The sequence below is a fragment of the Pristiophorus japonicus genome, chromosome 6, assembly GCF_044704955.1.
Source record: "Pristiophorus japonicus isolate sPriJap1 chromosome 6, sPriJap1.hap1, whole genome shotgun sequence".
Classification (NCBI taxonomy): domain Eukaryota; kingdom Metazoa; phylum Chordata; class Chondrichthyes; family Pristiophoridae; genus Pristiophorus; species Pristiophorus japonicus.
In genome coordinates this window covers 21,606,102-21,620,169 of record NC_091982.1, presented here as the reverse complement: position 1 = coordinate 21,620,169, position 14,068 = coordinate 21,606,102, and the positions used below count along the sequence as shown (strand labels likewise).

At 42.7% G+C, this 14,068-nt stretch overlaps 1 protein-coding gene across 2 annotated transcripts in view; it reads right to left on the bottom strand.

Annotated features, from left to right (window-relative positions):
- arhgef9a (Cdc42 guanine nucleotide exchange factor (GEF) 9a) overlaps nucleotides 1–13,828 on the bottom strand; it is a 154,416-nt gene extending 140,588 nt beyond the window's left edge. For both annotated transcript variants that reach the window (XM_070881994.1, XM_070881995.1), the window contains exon 1: nucleotides 13,703–13,828. In XM_070881994.1, the coding sequence (XP_070738095.1) occupies nucleotides 13,703–13,828 (126 nt within the window). The remainder of the gene's footprint in view (nucleotides 1–13,702) is intronic.
- Between the last annotated feature and the right edge of the window lie 240 nt (nucleotides 13,829–14,068).

Here is a 14,068-nt window from a genome sequence, read left to right as displayed (position 1 = left end):
TAAGTGGGTCGGGTTCTCAACAACTCTGGATTGGTTTGACTAATTGACAGCTGCAGAAGTGGTATAAAAGCTACAATTTATAGAAACAGAGAAACATAGAAACATAGAAAATAGGTGCAGGAGTAGGCCATTCGGCCCTTCTAGCCTGCACCACCATTCAATGAGTTCATGGCTGAACATGCAACTTCAGTACCCCATTCCTGCTTTCTCACCATACCCCTTGATCCCCCTAGTAGTAAGGACTTCATCTAACTCCTTTTTGAGTATGTTTAGTGAATTGGCCTCAACAACTTTCTGTGGTAGAGAATTCCACAGGTTCACCACTCTCTGGGTGAAGAAATTCCTCCTCATCTCGGTCCTAAATGGCTTCCCCCTTATCCTTAGACTGTGTCCCCTGGTTCTGGACTTCCCCAACATTGGGAACATTCTTCCTGCATCTAACCTGTCTAACCCCGTCAGAATTTTAAACGTTTCTATGAGGTCCCCTCTCATTCTTCTGAACTCCAGTGAATACAAGCCCAGTTGATCCAGTCTTTCTTGAAAGGTCAGTCCCGCCATCCCGGGAATCAGTCTGGTGAATCTTCGCTACACTCCCTCAATAGCAAGAATGTCCTTCCTCAGGTTAGGAGACCAAAACTGTACACAATACTCCAGGTGTGGCCTCACCAAGGCCCTGTACAACTGTAGCAACACCTCCCTGCCCCTGTACTCAAATCCCCTCGCTATGAAGTCCAACATGTCATTTTCTTTCTTAACCGCCCTCTGTACCTGCATGCCAACCTTCAATGACTGATGTACCATGACACCCAGGTCTCTTTCCTAATCTGTCACCATTCAGATAATAGTCTGTCTCTCTGTTTTTACCACCAAAGTGGATAACCTCACATTTATCCACATTATACTTCATCTGCCATGCATTTGCCCACTCACCTAACCTATCCAAGTCGCTCTGCAGCCTCATAGCTCCTCCTCGCAGCTCACACTGCCACCCAACTTAGTGTCATCTGCAAATTTGGAGATACTACATTTAATCCCCTCGTCTAAATCATTAATGTACAGTGTAAACAGCTGGGGCCCCAGCACAGAACCTTGCGGTACCCCACTAGTCACTGCCTGCCATTCTGAAAAGTACCCATTTACTCCTACTCTTTGCTTCCTGTCTGCCAACCAGTTCTCAATCCATGTCAGCACACTACCCCCAATCCCATGTGCTTTAACTTTGCACATTAATCTCTTGTGTGGGACCTTGTCGAAAGCCTTCTGAAAGTCCAAATATACCACATCAACTGGTTCTCCCTTGTCCACTCTACTGGAAACATCCTCAAAAAATTCCAGAAGATTTGTCAAGCATGATTTCCCTTTCACAAATCCATGCTGACTTGGACCTATCATATCACCTCTTTCCAAATGCACTGCTATGACATCCTTAATAATTGATTCCATCATTTTACCCACTACCGATGTCAGGCTGACCGGTCTATAATTCACTGTTATCTCTCTCCCTCCTTTTTTTAAAAAGTGGGGTTACATTGGCTTCCCTCCACTCCATAGGAACTGATCCAGAGTCAATGGAATGTTGGAAAATTACTGTCAATGCATCCACTATTTCCAAGGCCACCTCCTTAAGTACTCTGGGATGCAGTCCATCAGGCCCTGGGGATTTATCGGCTTTCAATCCCATCAATTTCCCCAACACAATTTCCCGACTAATAAGGATTTCCCTCAGTTCCTCCTCCTTACTAGACCCTCCGACCCCTTTTATATCCGGAAGGTTATTTGTGTCCTCCTTAGTGAATACCGAACCAAAGTACTTGTTCAATTGGTCTGCTATTTCTTTGTTCCCCGTTATGACTTCCCCTGATTCTGACTGCAGGGGACCTACGTTTGTCTTTACTAACATTTTTCTCTTTACATATCTATAGAAACTTTTGCAATCCATCTTAATGTTCCCTGCAAGCTTCTTCTCGTACTCCATTTTCCCTGCCCTAATCAAACCCTTTGTCCTCCTCTGCTGAGTTCTAAATTTCTCCCAGTCCCCGGATTCGCTGCTATTTCTGGCCAATTTGTATGCCACTTCCTTGGCTTTAATACTATCCCTGATTTCCCTTGATAGCCAAGGTTGAGCCACCTTCCCTTTTTTATTTTTACGCCAGACAGGAATGTACAATTGTTGTAGTTCATCCATGCGGTCTCTAAATGTCTGCCATTGCCCATCCACAATCAACCCCTTAAGTATCATTCGCCAATCTATCCAAGCCAATTCATGCCTCATACCTTCAAAGTTAGCCTTCTTTAAGTTCTGGACCATGGTCTCTGAATTAACTGTTTCATTCTCCATCCATTGCAGAATTCCACCATATTATGGTCACTCTTCCCTAAGGGGCCTCGCACAACGAGATTGCTAATTAATCCTCTCTCATTACACAACACCCAGTCTAAGATGGCCTCCCCCCTAGTTGGTTCCTCGACATATTGGTCTAAAAAACCATCCCTTATGCACTCCAGGAAATCCTCCTCCACCGTATTGCTTCCAGTTTGGTTAGCCCAATCTATGTGCATATTAAAGTCACCCATTATAACTGCTGCACCTTTATTGCACGCAGCCCTAATTTCATGTTTGATGCCCTCCCCAACATCACTACTACTGTTTGGAGGTCTGTACACAACTCCCACTAACGCTTTTTGCCCTTTGGTGTTCTGCAGCTCTACCCATATAGATTCCACATCATCCAAGCTAATGACCTTCCGAACTATTGCCTTGATTACCTCCTTAACAAGCAATGCTACCCCACCTCCTTTTCCTTTTATTCTATCTTTCCTGAATGTTGAATACCCCTGGATGTTGAGTTCCCAGCCCTGATCATCCTGGAGCCACGTCTCCGTAATCCCAATCACATCATATTTGTTAACATCTATTTGCACAGTTAATTCATCCACCTTATTGCTGATACTCCTTGCATTAAGACACAAAGCCTTCAGGCTTGTTTTTTTAACACCCTTTGTCCTTTTAGAATTTTGCTGTACAATGGCCCTTTTTGTTCTTTGCCTTGGGTTTCTCTGCCCTCCACTTTTCCTCATCTCCTTTCTGTCTTTTGCTTTTGCCTCCTTTTTGTTTCCCTCTGTCTCCCTGCATTGGTTCCCATCCCCCTGCCATATTAGTTTAACTCCTCCCCAACAGCACTAGCAAACACTCCCCCTAGGACATTGGTTCCGGTCCTGCCCAGGTGCAGACCGTCTGGTTTGTTCTGGTCCCACCTCCCCCAGAACCGGTTCCAATGCCCCAGGAATTTGAATCCCTCCCTGCTGCACCACTGCTCAAGCCATGTATTCATCTGTGCTATCCTGCGATTCCTACTCTGACTATCACGTGGCACTGGTAGCAATCCCGAGATTACTAATTTTGAGGTCCTACTTTTTAATTTAGCTCCTAGCTCCTTAAATTCATTTCGTAGGACCTCATCCCTTGTTTTACCTATGTCGTTGGTACCAATGTGCACCACGACAACTGGCTGATCTCCCTTCCTTTTTCGAATGTCCTGCACCTGCTCCGAGACATTCTTGACCCTTGCACCAGGGAGGAAACATACCATCCTGCAGTCTCGGTTGCGGCCGCAGAAACGCCTATCTATTCCCCTTACAATTGAATCCCCTATCACTATCGCTCTCCCACTCTTTTTTCTGCCCTCCTGTGCAACAGAGCCAGCCGTGGTGCCATGAACTTGGCTGCTGCTGCCCTCCCCTGATGAGTCATCCCCCTCAACAGTACCCAAAGCAGTGTATCTGTTTTGCAGGGAGATGACCACAGGGGACTCCTGCACTACCTTCCTTTTACTGCTCTTCCTGTTGGTCTTCCATTCCCTATCTGGCTGTGGACCCTTTCCCTGCGGTACAACCAACTCGCTACACGTGATACTCACGTCATTCTCAGCATCGTGGATGCTCCAGAGTGAATCCACCCTCAGCTCCAACTCCGCAACGCGGACCGTCAGGAGCTGGAGATGGATACACTTCCTGCACACATAGTCGTCAGGAACACTGGAGTCGTCCCTGAGTTTCCACATGGTACAGGAGGAGCATAACACCCGACGGAGCTCTCCTGCCATGACTTAACCCTTAGAAACACTTAAATTGGCAACAACAATGTTAAAGTTTACTCACTGTTATAGAAGAGAAAAAAGAAAAACTACTCACCAATCACCAGCCAATCACTTACCCTCTTGGCTGTGACGTCACCTTTTGATTTCTTTCTCCTTCTTTTTTGTCTTCTCTCCCCGCTGCAGCTGCACAGGTCACGCCTCTCGCTGCCGCTGGGCCTTTATAGGCCTCACCAACGCCAGGAACTCCCGCCTCTTGGACTGCCGCCGCCTCTCGCTGCCGCTAGGCCTTTATAGGCCTCACCAACGGCAGGAACTCCCGCCTCTCGCTGCCGCAGGGCCTTTATAGGCCTCACCAACGCCAGGAACTCCCGCCTCTCGGACTGCCGCCGCCTCTCGCTGCCGCTGGGCCTTTATAGGCCTCACCAACGCCAGGAACTCCCGCCTCTCGGACTGCCGCCGCCTCTCGCTGCCGGTGGGCCTTTATAGGCCTCACCAACGCCAGGAACTCCCACCTCTCAGACTGCCGCTGCCTCTCACAGCCGCTGCCGTTGAGCCTTTCACAGCTGTTCAATTTCTAATCAAAGAAGCTGAAACCTTCGGGATTTGGAATACATTTTTCAGCTTTATGGAGGCTTGAAGTGTTTGTAGTGAACTCTCAATCCAGTATCGCCTTCTTGGAGCAACCTCTCTCACCATTGACAGACCGTTTCTGTTATCTCAACTTCAGCTGCCATCTATTCCATCAGCATCAGTGCCCTTGAGAAAATCTCACCTTGGTCCTCAGAATCCCACCATGATCAGCCCCAACACCAACATCAGTAAACACACCAGCATCATCAACAACAACATCAATCTTCTCCGCAATCACCTGATGCTGCACAGGACACAGGGCATCAGCACCCGACCACATTGCTGCCCGGGACACCAGGGATGGCCTCACCATGGCCACATTTCCTTCACTTGATGCTGTACACCCTGACTGCCACATGATGTGCCAGGTTGGCACCACCAGCAGCACCATAAAGCATCCCTACAATGCCCAAGCCATTCCTTTCACACTCATCTCCATTGCGGGGATTCTTATGTCTCAACATTTATTACAACTCACTAAGCCACTTCCAAAGATGCACACAAATCTGCCCAAGAATGCAAAGTGTTGAAAATAAAGATTTAAATGTTTTGACAACACATTAGCAGAAACTCTACATGAACATTGCCTAAAAGACCCAAATGCTTATTTTTGTCTGTGGTTAGTTGGCATGATTGGACAAGGACAAGGGGGAGTGTGGGGTGTGGCTAGTGAGATGGAGAACGAGGGATGGGTGGAGGTGCAAGGTAAGTTGATGTGAGTAAGGATGTGGAGGAGTAGGGTAGGGAAGGCAGAGTGATGGCGTTGTGACGAGTGGCACAGCAGGATGAGGTCGAGTGTGGCTTTGCAGTAACTTTTGTGATCTACTGAGATCATTGAAAGGTTTGCACCACTGGCCTCCTGAGGACATCCCTGCTTGTGCCCTCCTGTGAAATGTGCAACCAGACTGAGTTGGTCTCCTGAGGAGGTCTCTTCTGCCCATTGGAAGGGAAGAGAACCTCCCTGCATGCTGTGATTCTTGGGAGAGCCTGGGTGCAGCCCTGCACCTCTGTTTGCAGCACCTCAGTGCTGTAGAACACTGACAGCACAACTGTCAAAATGAATGTGGACATGGTCTCCTCGCTGCTGACCCAGTAGGAAAAATCGTGGCCTTATTTTCGATGGAGTATGTGTCCTCCTTACTCTCCCTATCAAAATGTACTACCACAGAAACAGTAAATGTTTTGAGTGAGCTCACCATCGAAATCAGTTCAGATTTTGGATCTGGAGCTACGGTCTAAGAATCCAAGCTTCACATTTACTAAAGACATAACAAGACAAAGAGCCTCCATGATTAGTGGGTGTATTCTAAATTCTTTACCATCAGGCGAATCAGGTTGGGTTGCTAGGCTCAACATATATATCACCTCCAATGAGTGAGTAAGGAATTGTGTGTATGGATTGGATTGCATCTCCACAGGATAAGCTGCATAGTCCTTTAATATTGATTACAGTCAAGTTAAACTTTCAGCAGAAATGTACAAAAGTGTGATGAATGCAGAGTTAAGGCATGGTAAGTGCTTGCATTATTTGTGAAAGTGCATGACTTTGTGCGTCAGTATGCTAATGACAATTTATGTGGCTGATAGTTACAATATGTGAGCTCCCAGCAGAAATTTGTACTTAAATGCAATACTATGCCGAAGGTGAAGGTGTAGCTTTGCCCAGCAAAGAAAATACACCAGCATCTGATGTACATCAGGTCAAGCTAACATAATAAGGAATCTAGAAGTCTCCTATAGGCATATAAATAGTAAGCTGGTAGTAAGAGGAGGGATGGGGCCGATTAGGAACCAAAAAGGAGACCTATGCATAGAGGTAATGGACATGGCTGAAGTTCTAAATGAGTACTTTCATCTGTCTTTACCAAGAAAGAAGATACTGCCAGACTCGTAGTGAAAGCGGACGTAGTTGAGATACTGGATGGGCTAAAAATTGATAAAGAGGGGGTACTAGAAAGGCTGGCTGCACTTAAAGTAGATAAGTCACCAGGACCAGATGGGATGTATCCTAAGGTGCTGAGGGAAGTAAAGATGGAAATTGCGGAGGTACTGGCCATAATCTTCCAATCTTCCTTGGATATGCAGGTGGTGCCAGAAGACTGGAAAATTGCAAATGTTACATCCTGCTTCAAAAAACGGTGCAAGGATAAACCTAGCAACTACTGGCCAGTCAGCTTAACCTCGGTGTTGGGGAAGCTTTTAGAAATGATAATCTGGAACAAAATTAAAGGCAAATCATGTTTTACTAACTTGATTGAATTTTTTGATGAGGTAACAGAGAGGATTGATGAGGGCAATGCAGTTAATGTAGTGGACAAGGACTTCCAAAAGGCTTTTGACAAAGTGCCACATAATAGGTTTGCCAGCAAAGCTGAAGCCCATGGAATAAAAGGGACAGTGGCAGCATGAATGTGAAACTAGCTAAGTGACAGGAAACAGAGAGTAGTGGTGAACGGTTGTTTTTTGGTCTGGGAGAGGGTATACAGTGGTGTTCCCCATGGGTCGGTATTAGGACCACTGCTTTTCTTGATATATATTAATGATTTGGACTTGGGTGTGCAGGACACTATTTCAAAATTTGCGGATGACACAAAACTTAGAAGTATAGTGAACAGTGAGGAGGATAGGTATAGACTTCAAGAGGACATAGGCAGGCTGGTGGAATGGGCAGACACGTTGCAGATGAAGTTCAATGCAGAAAAGTGTGAAGTGATACATTTTGGTAGGAAGAACTAGGAGAGGCAATATAAACTAAAGGGTACAAATCTAAAGGGGATGTAGGAACAGAGAGACCTGGGAGTATGTGTGCACAAATCATTGAAGGTGGTAGGGCAGATTGAGAAAGCAGTTAGAAAATCATATAGGATCCTGCACTTTATAAATAGAGGCATAGAGTATAAAAGCAAAAAAGTTATGATGAACCTTTATAAAACACTGGGTCGCCACAACTGGAGTATTGTGTCTAATTCTGCGCATTGCACTTTAGGAAGGATGTGAAGGCTTTAGAGAAGGTGCAGAAAAGATTTACAAGAATGGTTCTTGGGATGAGGGACTTTTTTTTTTAACATGGATAGACTGGAGAAGCAGGGGTTGTTCTCCTTAGAGCAGCTAAGATTGAGAAGAGATTTGACAGAGGTGTTCAAAATCATGAGGGGTCTAGACAGTGTAGATAGAGAGAAATTGTTCCCATTGGCAGAAGGCTCAAGAACCAGAGGACACAGATTTAAGATGATTGAAAGAACCAAAGGGGACATGAGGAAAAACATTTTTATGCAGCGAGTGGTTAGGATCTGGAATGCACTGCCTGAAAGGGTGGTGCAAGCAGATTCAATTATGGCTTTCAAAAGCGAATTAGATAAGTACCTGAAGGAAAAAAATTACAGAGCTATGGGGAAAGGGCGGGGGAGTGGGACTGCCTGAAGTGCTCTTGCAGAGAGCTGGCACGGGCTCGGCGAGCTGATTGGCCTCCTACTGTGCTGTAACCGTTCTATGATTCAAACGAAACGCCATAGAGCCAGGTGGGGTTAAGTATGTAGATAATGACTGACTTGCCCACAGTCTTGGAGCTATGGTTTCCTGTGTGTGAATTAACTGTACTGTCATTGGTTTATTATGACAATTTACTAAAATAATTTTTCTTGCATTTTATATGTAGAAGAAAAATTACCCCCTTGAACAGTTTTACATCTGGGAGTAAATTAACACCAGGTCTGACTAGAGAACCTCACCCTCTCTCAATTGTCTCAGTTGAAAAAAGCACTAAGGTTAACAAGCTCTTAATAAGTTTTCTTTCTCTTTTTTATTATTTATATATCTGTTATTTATGAGTAGGAGGTCACTTTTAAGTGAATTTACAAAATGAACAGACAACCTCATGAGGTGCCACATTGCACCTTTTTGTTTGCAATATATGCGTTCAGCAAAATTCAGGCTTATCTTCACTGGAGTCTACTGATCTCACAAAACTGCCTGGTGTCATTAACTCATATTAGTCCTCATTTCTGTGTTCACATTTCTTGTGGTAACATCAATCAAAACCCTGTCATATTTTTAATGATTCAATTTTTAAAAGCTTTATACATCACCAAAATAACCAGATTCACGATCAGAAACAACAGGTACAGAATTGTGTTGTAGATGGTGAAACCAGGAGTTATTTTTAGCCCGTAATGGATGTGCGCTGTACAAAAAATTGGGAGCTTGTTAGCAAGGAATGACCATAAAAACAGTCTTAAGCAATTGTTAGCAACTTTGAATGCTTTCCTAAATTCTGTAACATTTTAATTGACAGCAGTTTTTATTTTTGATGTGTTTTTGTAACCATCACAAATGCTGTTACTTTATCTGTCAACTGGCAATGGCCTTTTACAATAATAGAATACTGATTTTTCTTTTTATTCCCTCCTTTTTCTGCTAGTTTTCTACCATTACCTCCTCTTCTCCCAAAGGTGCACATCTTTGTCGGTGGACAGTTCCATTTATCAACAATTAATCATCTGAAAAAATGTGTCCATTCTTTATGCGTACATCTGGACTGTGAGTGGGCTATTTGACTGCTAGGACTAATATCTGTGCTCAAATCTATCTTGCCAGACATGCACACTCCTTTTACAAAGGCAAAATACTGCAGATATTGGAAATCTGAAATATAAACAGCAAATGGTGAAAATACTCAGCAGGTCAGGCAGCATCTATTGAGAGAGAAACAGAGTTAACGTTTCAGGTCGATGGCCTGACGAGAAGTCATCGACCTGAAACGATAATTCTGTTTCTCTTTCCACAGATGCTGCCTGACCTGCTGAGTATTTCCAGAATTTTCAGTTTATAATGCACACACCTAACAAGGGATTCTGGATAGTGAAGGTGAGTATATTTCCCACCATTCACGAATAGTATCAAAAGAAATGGATGCAATTATAGTCGAGGCATTGAGGCAAATTATAGCATCTTTACCAAGATCAATGAATTCAACACAGACTGGGAATCAAGCTTGGGACTTAGCTACTTAGTGCCTTTAGCCGACACCTGGGGAGCTGGTATCAACTTTTCTCATTAATTTTGTCAGATTGACCCTGTAATTTTTGAAGTGGTTAAGATCTGCAGCGAGAATGTTTTTTTTGATTCTTTACAATCTTCAGACTTTTAAAATAATCATCTAAACTCTTCCTGAATTATGCTTAATCTCTTTTATTGGCCTGGAAATTGCGGTTGGAGGCTTGCCGCCCACATATGCCTCCGAACCGCAAGAAAACTACGAACTTACCTTGTGTCTCTGGAGCTTCGGACTCTTGCGCTCCTGGGCCTGCAAACATATGTCTGTGTAAAGGCCCATGGATCTCAGTGGCGCAGACAGTTCGCAAGCGTCCCTGGGATCACGTGGACCAGGCCAACCATTGACAAAGGGGGGATTCCTATTATGCTTATGGAGATTTCATTTATGTACGGAATCCCCATAAGCATAATAGAAATCCCCAAATAAATAAAATTTCCCACCGCTGAAATAAAAATAAATGATAACCGGTTCAAAATTAATTAAAATACCCTTTAATTAAACTATTAAAATAAAATTTTAATTTTTTGAAAAATAAATGTAAATGTTTTTAAATGGGCCACAATTTAACTAAACTAATTTATATGTAAGTGAATTTTTAAATCATTAAAAAAAATTAATTTTAATATTTATTTTAACCCTTACGCTGGTAAAATAAGGCCTTATGCCTGCTTTTATCAGCTCTAAAGATTTTGTGGGTATTCACTGGGCAGCATTTGGGCAAATAGCCAAACTGCGCCAGCGAGAGTGAATTTACAGCAGATTCGGACAATACGTCAAGGAGAAACTTGGCAGATCGCAAGTTCCGGGTTTTTGCACACATGGAAATCTGGAACTTGCGGGAACATTCACGGCATTTACGATGGTATAATATGTATAGGCCATCATAGACCCCGTACGTTCCGGGTGAATGTTTTCAACATTGTTGGTGTCCTGCACTATGAGCCTTGGGCTATCACTCTGCTTTCTGAATTTTAAAAATAGGTTCTCTTTTGTAACTTTTTGAGATCCAACCTATTCAGGTCTACAAAAGAAAATGTTTATCTTTAAGAAAAGAAAATGCGTAATTTTCTAAAGAAATATTTTTTTCTGTTTAATACAAAGAATTAGAAACACATTGATTTAATTTCCTCAAGTAACATACTGCTTAAGCATTCAGTCTTCAGGTTAACAATTACATTAAAACAGAATGACACAAAACAGATGACACAAAGATTAGTGGGAAAGCGGGTTGTGTAGAGGACACAGAGAGGCTGCAAAGAGATTTGGATAGGTTCAGCGAATGGGCTAAGGTTTGGCAAATGGAATACAATGTCGGAAAGTGTGAGGTCATCCACCTTTGGAAAAAAAACAGTAAAAGGAAATATTATTTGAATGGGGAGAAATTACAATATGCTGAGGTGCAGAGGGACCTTGTGCATGAAACCCAAAAAGTTAGTTTGCAGGTGCAGCAGGTAATCAGGAAGGCGAATGGAATGTTGGCCTTCATTGCGAGAGGGATGGAATACAAAAGCAGGGAGGTCCTTCTGCAACTGTATAGGGTATTGGTGAGGCCGCACCTGGAGTACTGCGTGCAGTTTTGGTCACCTTACTTAAGGAAGGATATACTGGCTTTGGAGGGGGTACAGAGATGATTCACTAGGCTGATTCCGGAGATGAGGGGGTTACCTTATGATGATAGATTGAGTAGACTGGGTCTTTACTCGTTGGAGTTCAGAAGGATGAGGGGTGATCTTATAGAAACATTTAAAATAATGAAAGGGATAGACAAGATAGAGGCAGAGAGGTTGTTTCCACTGGTAGGGGAGACTAGAACTAGGGGGCACAGCCTCAAAATACGAGGGAGCCAATTTAAAACCGAGTTGAGAAGGAATTTCTTCTCCCAGAAGGTTGTGAATCTGTGGAATTCTCTGCCCAAGGAAGCAGTTGAGGCTAGCTCATTGAATATATTCAAGTCACAGATAGATAGATTTTTAACCAATAAGGGAATTAAGGGTTACGGGGAGCGGGCGGGTAAGTGGAGCTGAGTCCACGGCCAGATCAGCCATGATCTTGTTGAATGGCGGAGCAGGCTCGAGGGGCTAGATGGCCTACTCCTGTTCCTAATTCTTATGTTCTTATGTAGAAAACAGAGGGATTTAATTTATTGAGCATTATAATAGAAAATCAAATCCAACAGAGAGACAATCTCTCCTCTTATATGAACATTTATGCTCCTGTGAAGTAAAATACATTTGCCAGTCCCAGCTGTTGGAGCATTTTATTTTTTATTATTTGTCTATGGTTATATTCAAACAGTAAGTTCAATCAAATTAAATATGTGTGTAAATATGGCGACAATGAGCCATAGAACAGTTACTTGCTTTCAAGTCTCCTAGGACCCCACTAAATACTCATTGATATAGGAACATTTCTGAAGCAGTGGCTTCTAAATTTCATTAATAGGTAAACCATTCTTTCTGTAATATTTGTTACAATACTGAAATACCATTACTTCTGATATAACAGCTGTATAACTCCCTAATTAGCACAGCATGGTTAGCTGCAGAATAAAACTATCCCATCAAATTGATCCAACCCAAGAAAGCACCCACTCCTGACAATTTTCTAGTTCTACTAGCCATTTGCTTTGTAAGCAAAATTGCTAATTTAGCTCCCTATTATAGGCAGTTTTGTGCTGAGCGCCCATGCCTTAGAAACTGGATTGCCCAAATTAATTTCACAAAAGATCCATACAGAAGAGACTTTTATCCCATCAGTCTAGGCGGGACTTGACTGGAGATCCCAGAGTTGAAAGATTGGTGTTATTCCACTTGGCCTAGTATCTACTACAACAACTGTGCAAAATACCTCTGCTGAGACCAACTCTTTATGATAGGGAACTATACAAAAGTGTACTAACATAACTTCCTAGGATCTATTTTTCTGCATCAATTAATCTGTAAGAGATCTACAAGATTAAAATTATTTGGGCTTTGCCTCCATTTGCAAGATGCACACACTGCAGACTTAATTTGCATCATCTAGCCCCAAAGATTCAGGTCGAAATGGGACTGTCACGCAGATTCAGGACTGTCTGTGCGACAGCCTCATTGAATTACATTCAATGCATTTTTCAATTTTCAGTTGCACCACTAGTAACAGCCAATGTCACCCAAAGAAAAGTCACAAAGGTAGCCTGTCCAGCACATCTAGTGACAAGCATCCACTTATGGCCAGCTTCGACACTGTCATTAACAGTAAGGTTTAGGAGTAGTCTACAACTTAATTTGTTTCCACTCTTCCAATCAGTAGAGAACTGCTGTTGACTGACCTGAACCTTTTAAATGTTGCACAATATATTAAGTGGCAAAATGATTACTGCATTTGGTCAATGAAAGTTCCACTTTGCCATCCACCACCCATCATAAATGTATTTCAGGTGCACAGCACTTCAGTGTAAAGCATAATTAAAGAACCTTTGTCTTGACTTCCTCTGTACACTGCCCCAGGAAAGTGACTAGTGAGCCTAAATATTTACTTAGTTTTAAGATACATTTATTGTTTTGTATCATGACAATGTAGGTACAATATTGCCAGACCTTGGTTTTTAAGAGATAAAAACTGAAATGATACAGCATCTGTGAACACAAAAGAAAGGCTAAAGTTTGGAATATAGACCCTTCATCAGAATTGAAAAGGGTCTCCCTCTAAAATGTTTCCTTTTTTAAAAACATTTTTTTAAATTCTTTTTACAGATGATGTGTATTTCCAGCATCTTCAGTTTTTATTTCACATTTTCAACATTTGCAGTATTGTTCCGTTTATCGCTGACATTTTTTTAGTTTTGTTCACAAAATGTGAGTGTGTGCCACTGTTGTGGTTAATTTCGCGTGAAAGCAGCAATCAACCATAAATGGAAAATGTCTCTTTCTCCTTCACTTACCCTCACAAAACTGGCCGGAAACCAGCCTTCTTCATCGTCAATCTGTCCCCACCACCAATCCTTGTTAGAGGCATCGAGGACTTTAATAACGTCGCCCGCTTTGAATGCCAACTCACGGTCGGCCATTGTGACGTGATCCCATACTGCCTCAGCACTGACAATGTAACCGCCACTGATCAGCTAAAAATAAACACAGAAAAGAGGAGAAAAAAATAACAAGAGATTAAAGTTATTATCATCACAAATGAATATAAACCATCTCACACACAATCTCTGGTATACGATCACACTCTATTTGGCAGTTGATTGGCTAGATAATTATATGATGTAGTGATTGGGTAAAGTTGACAAAATGTGAATAGAACC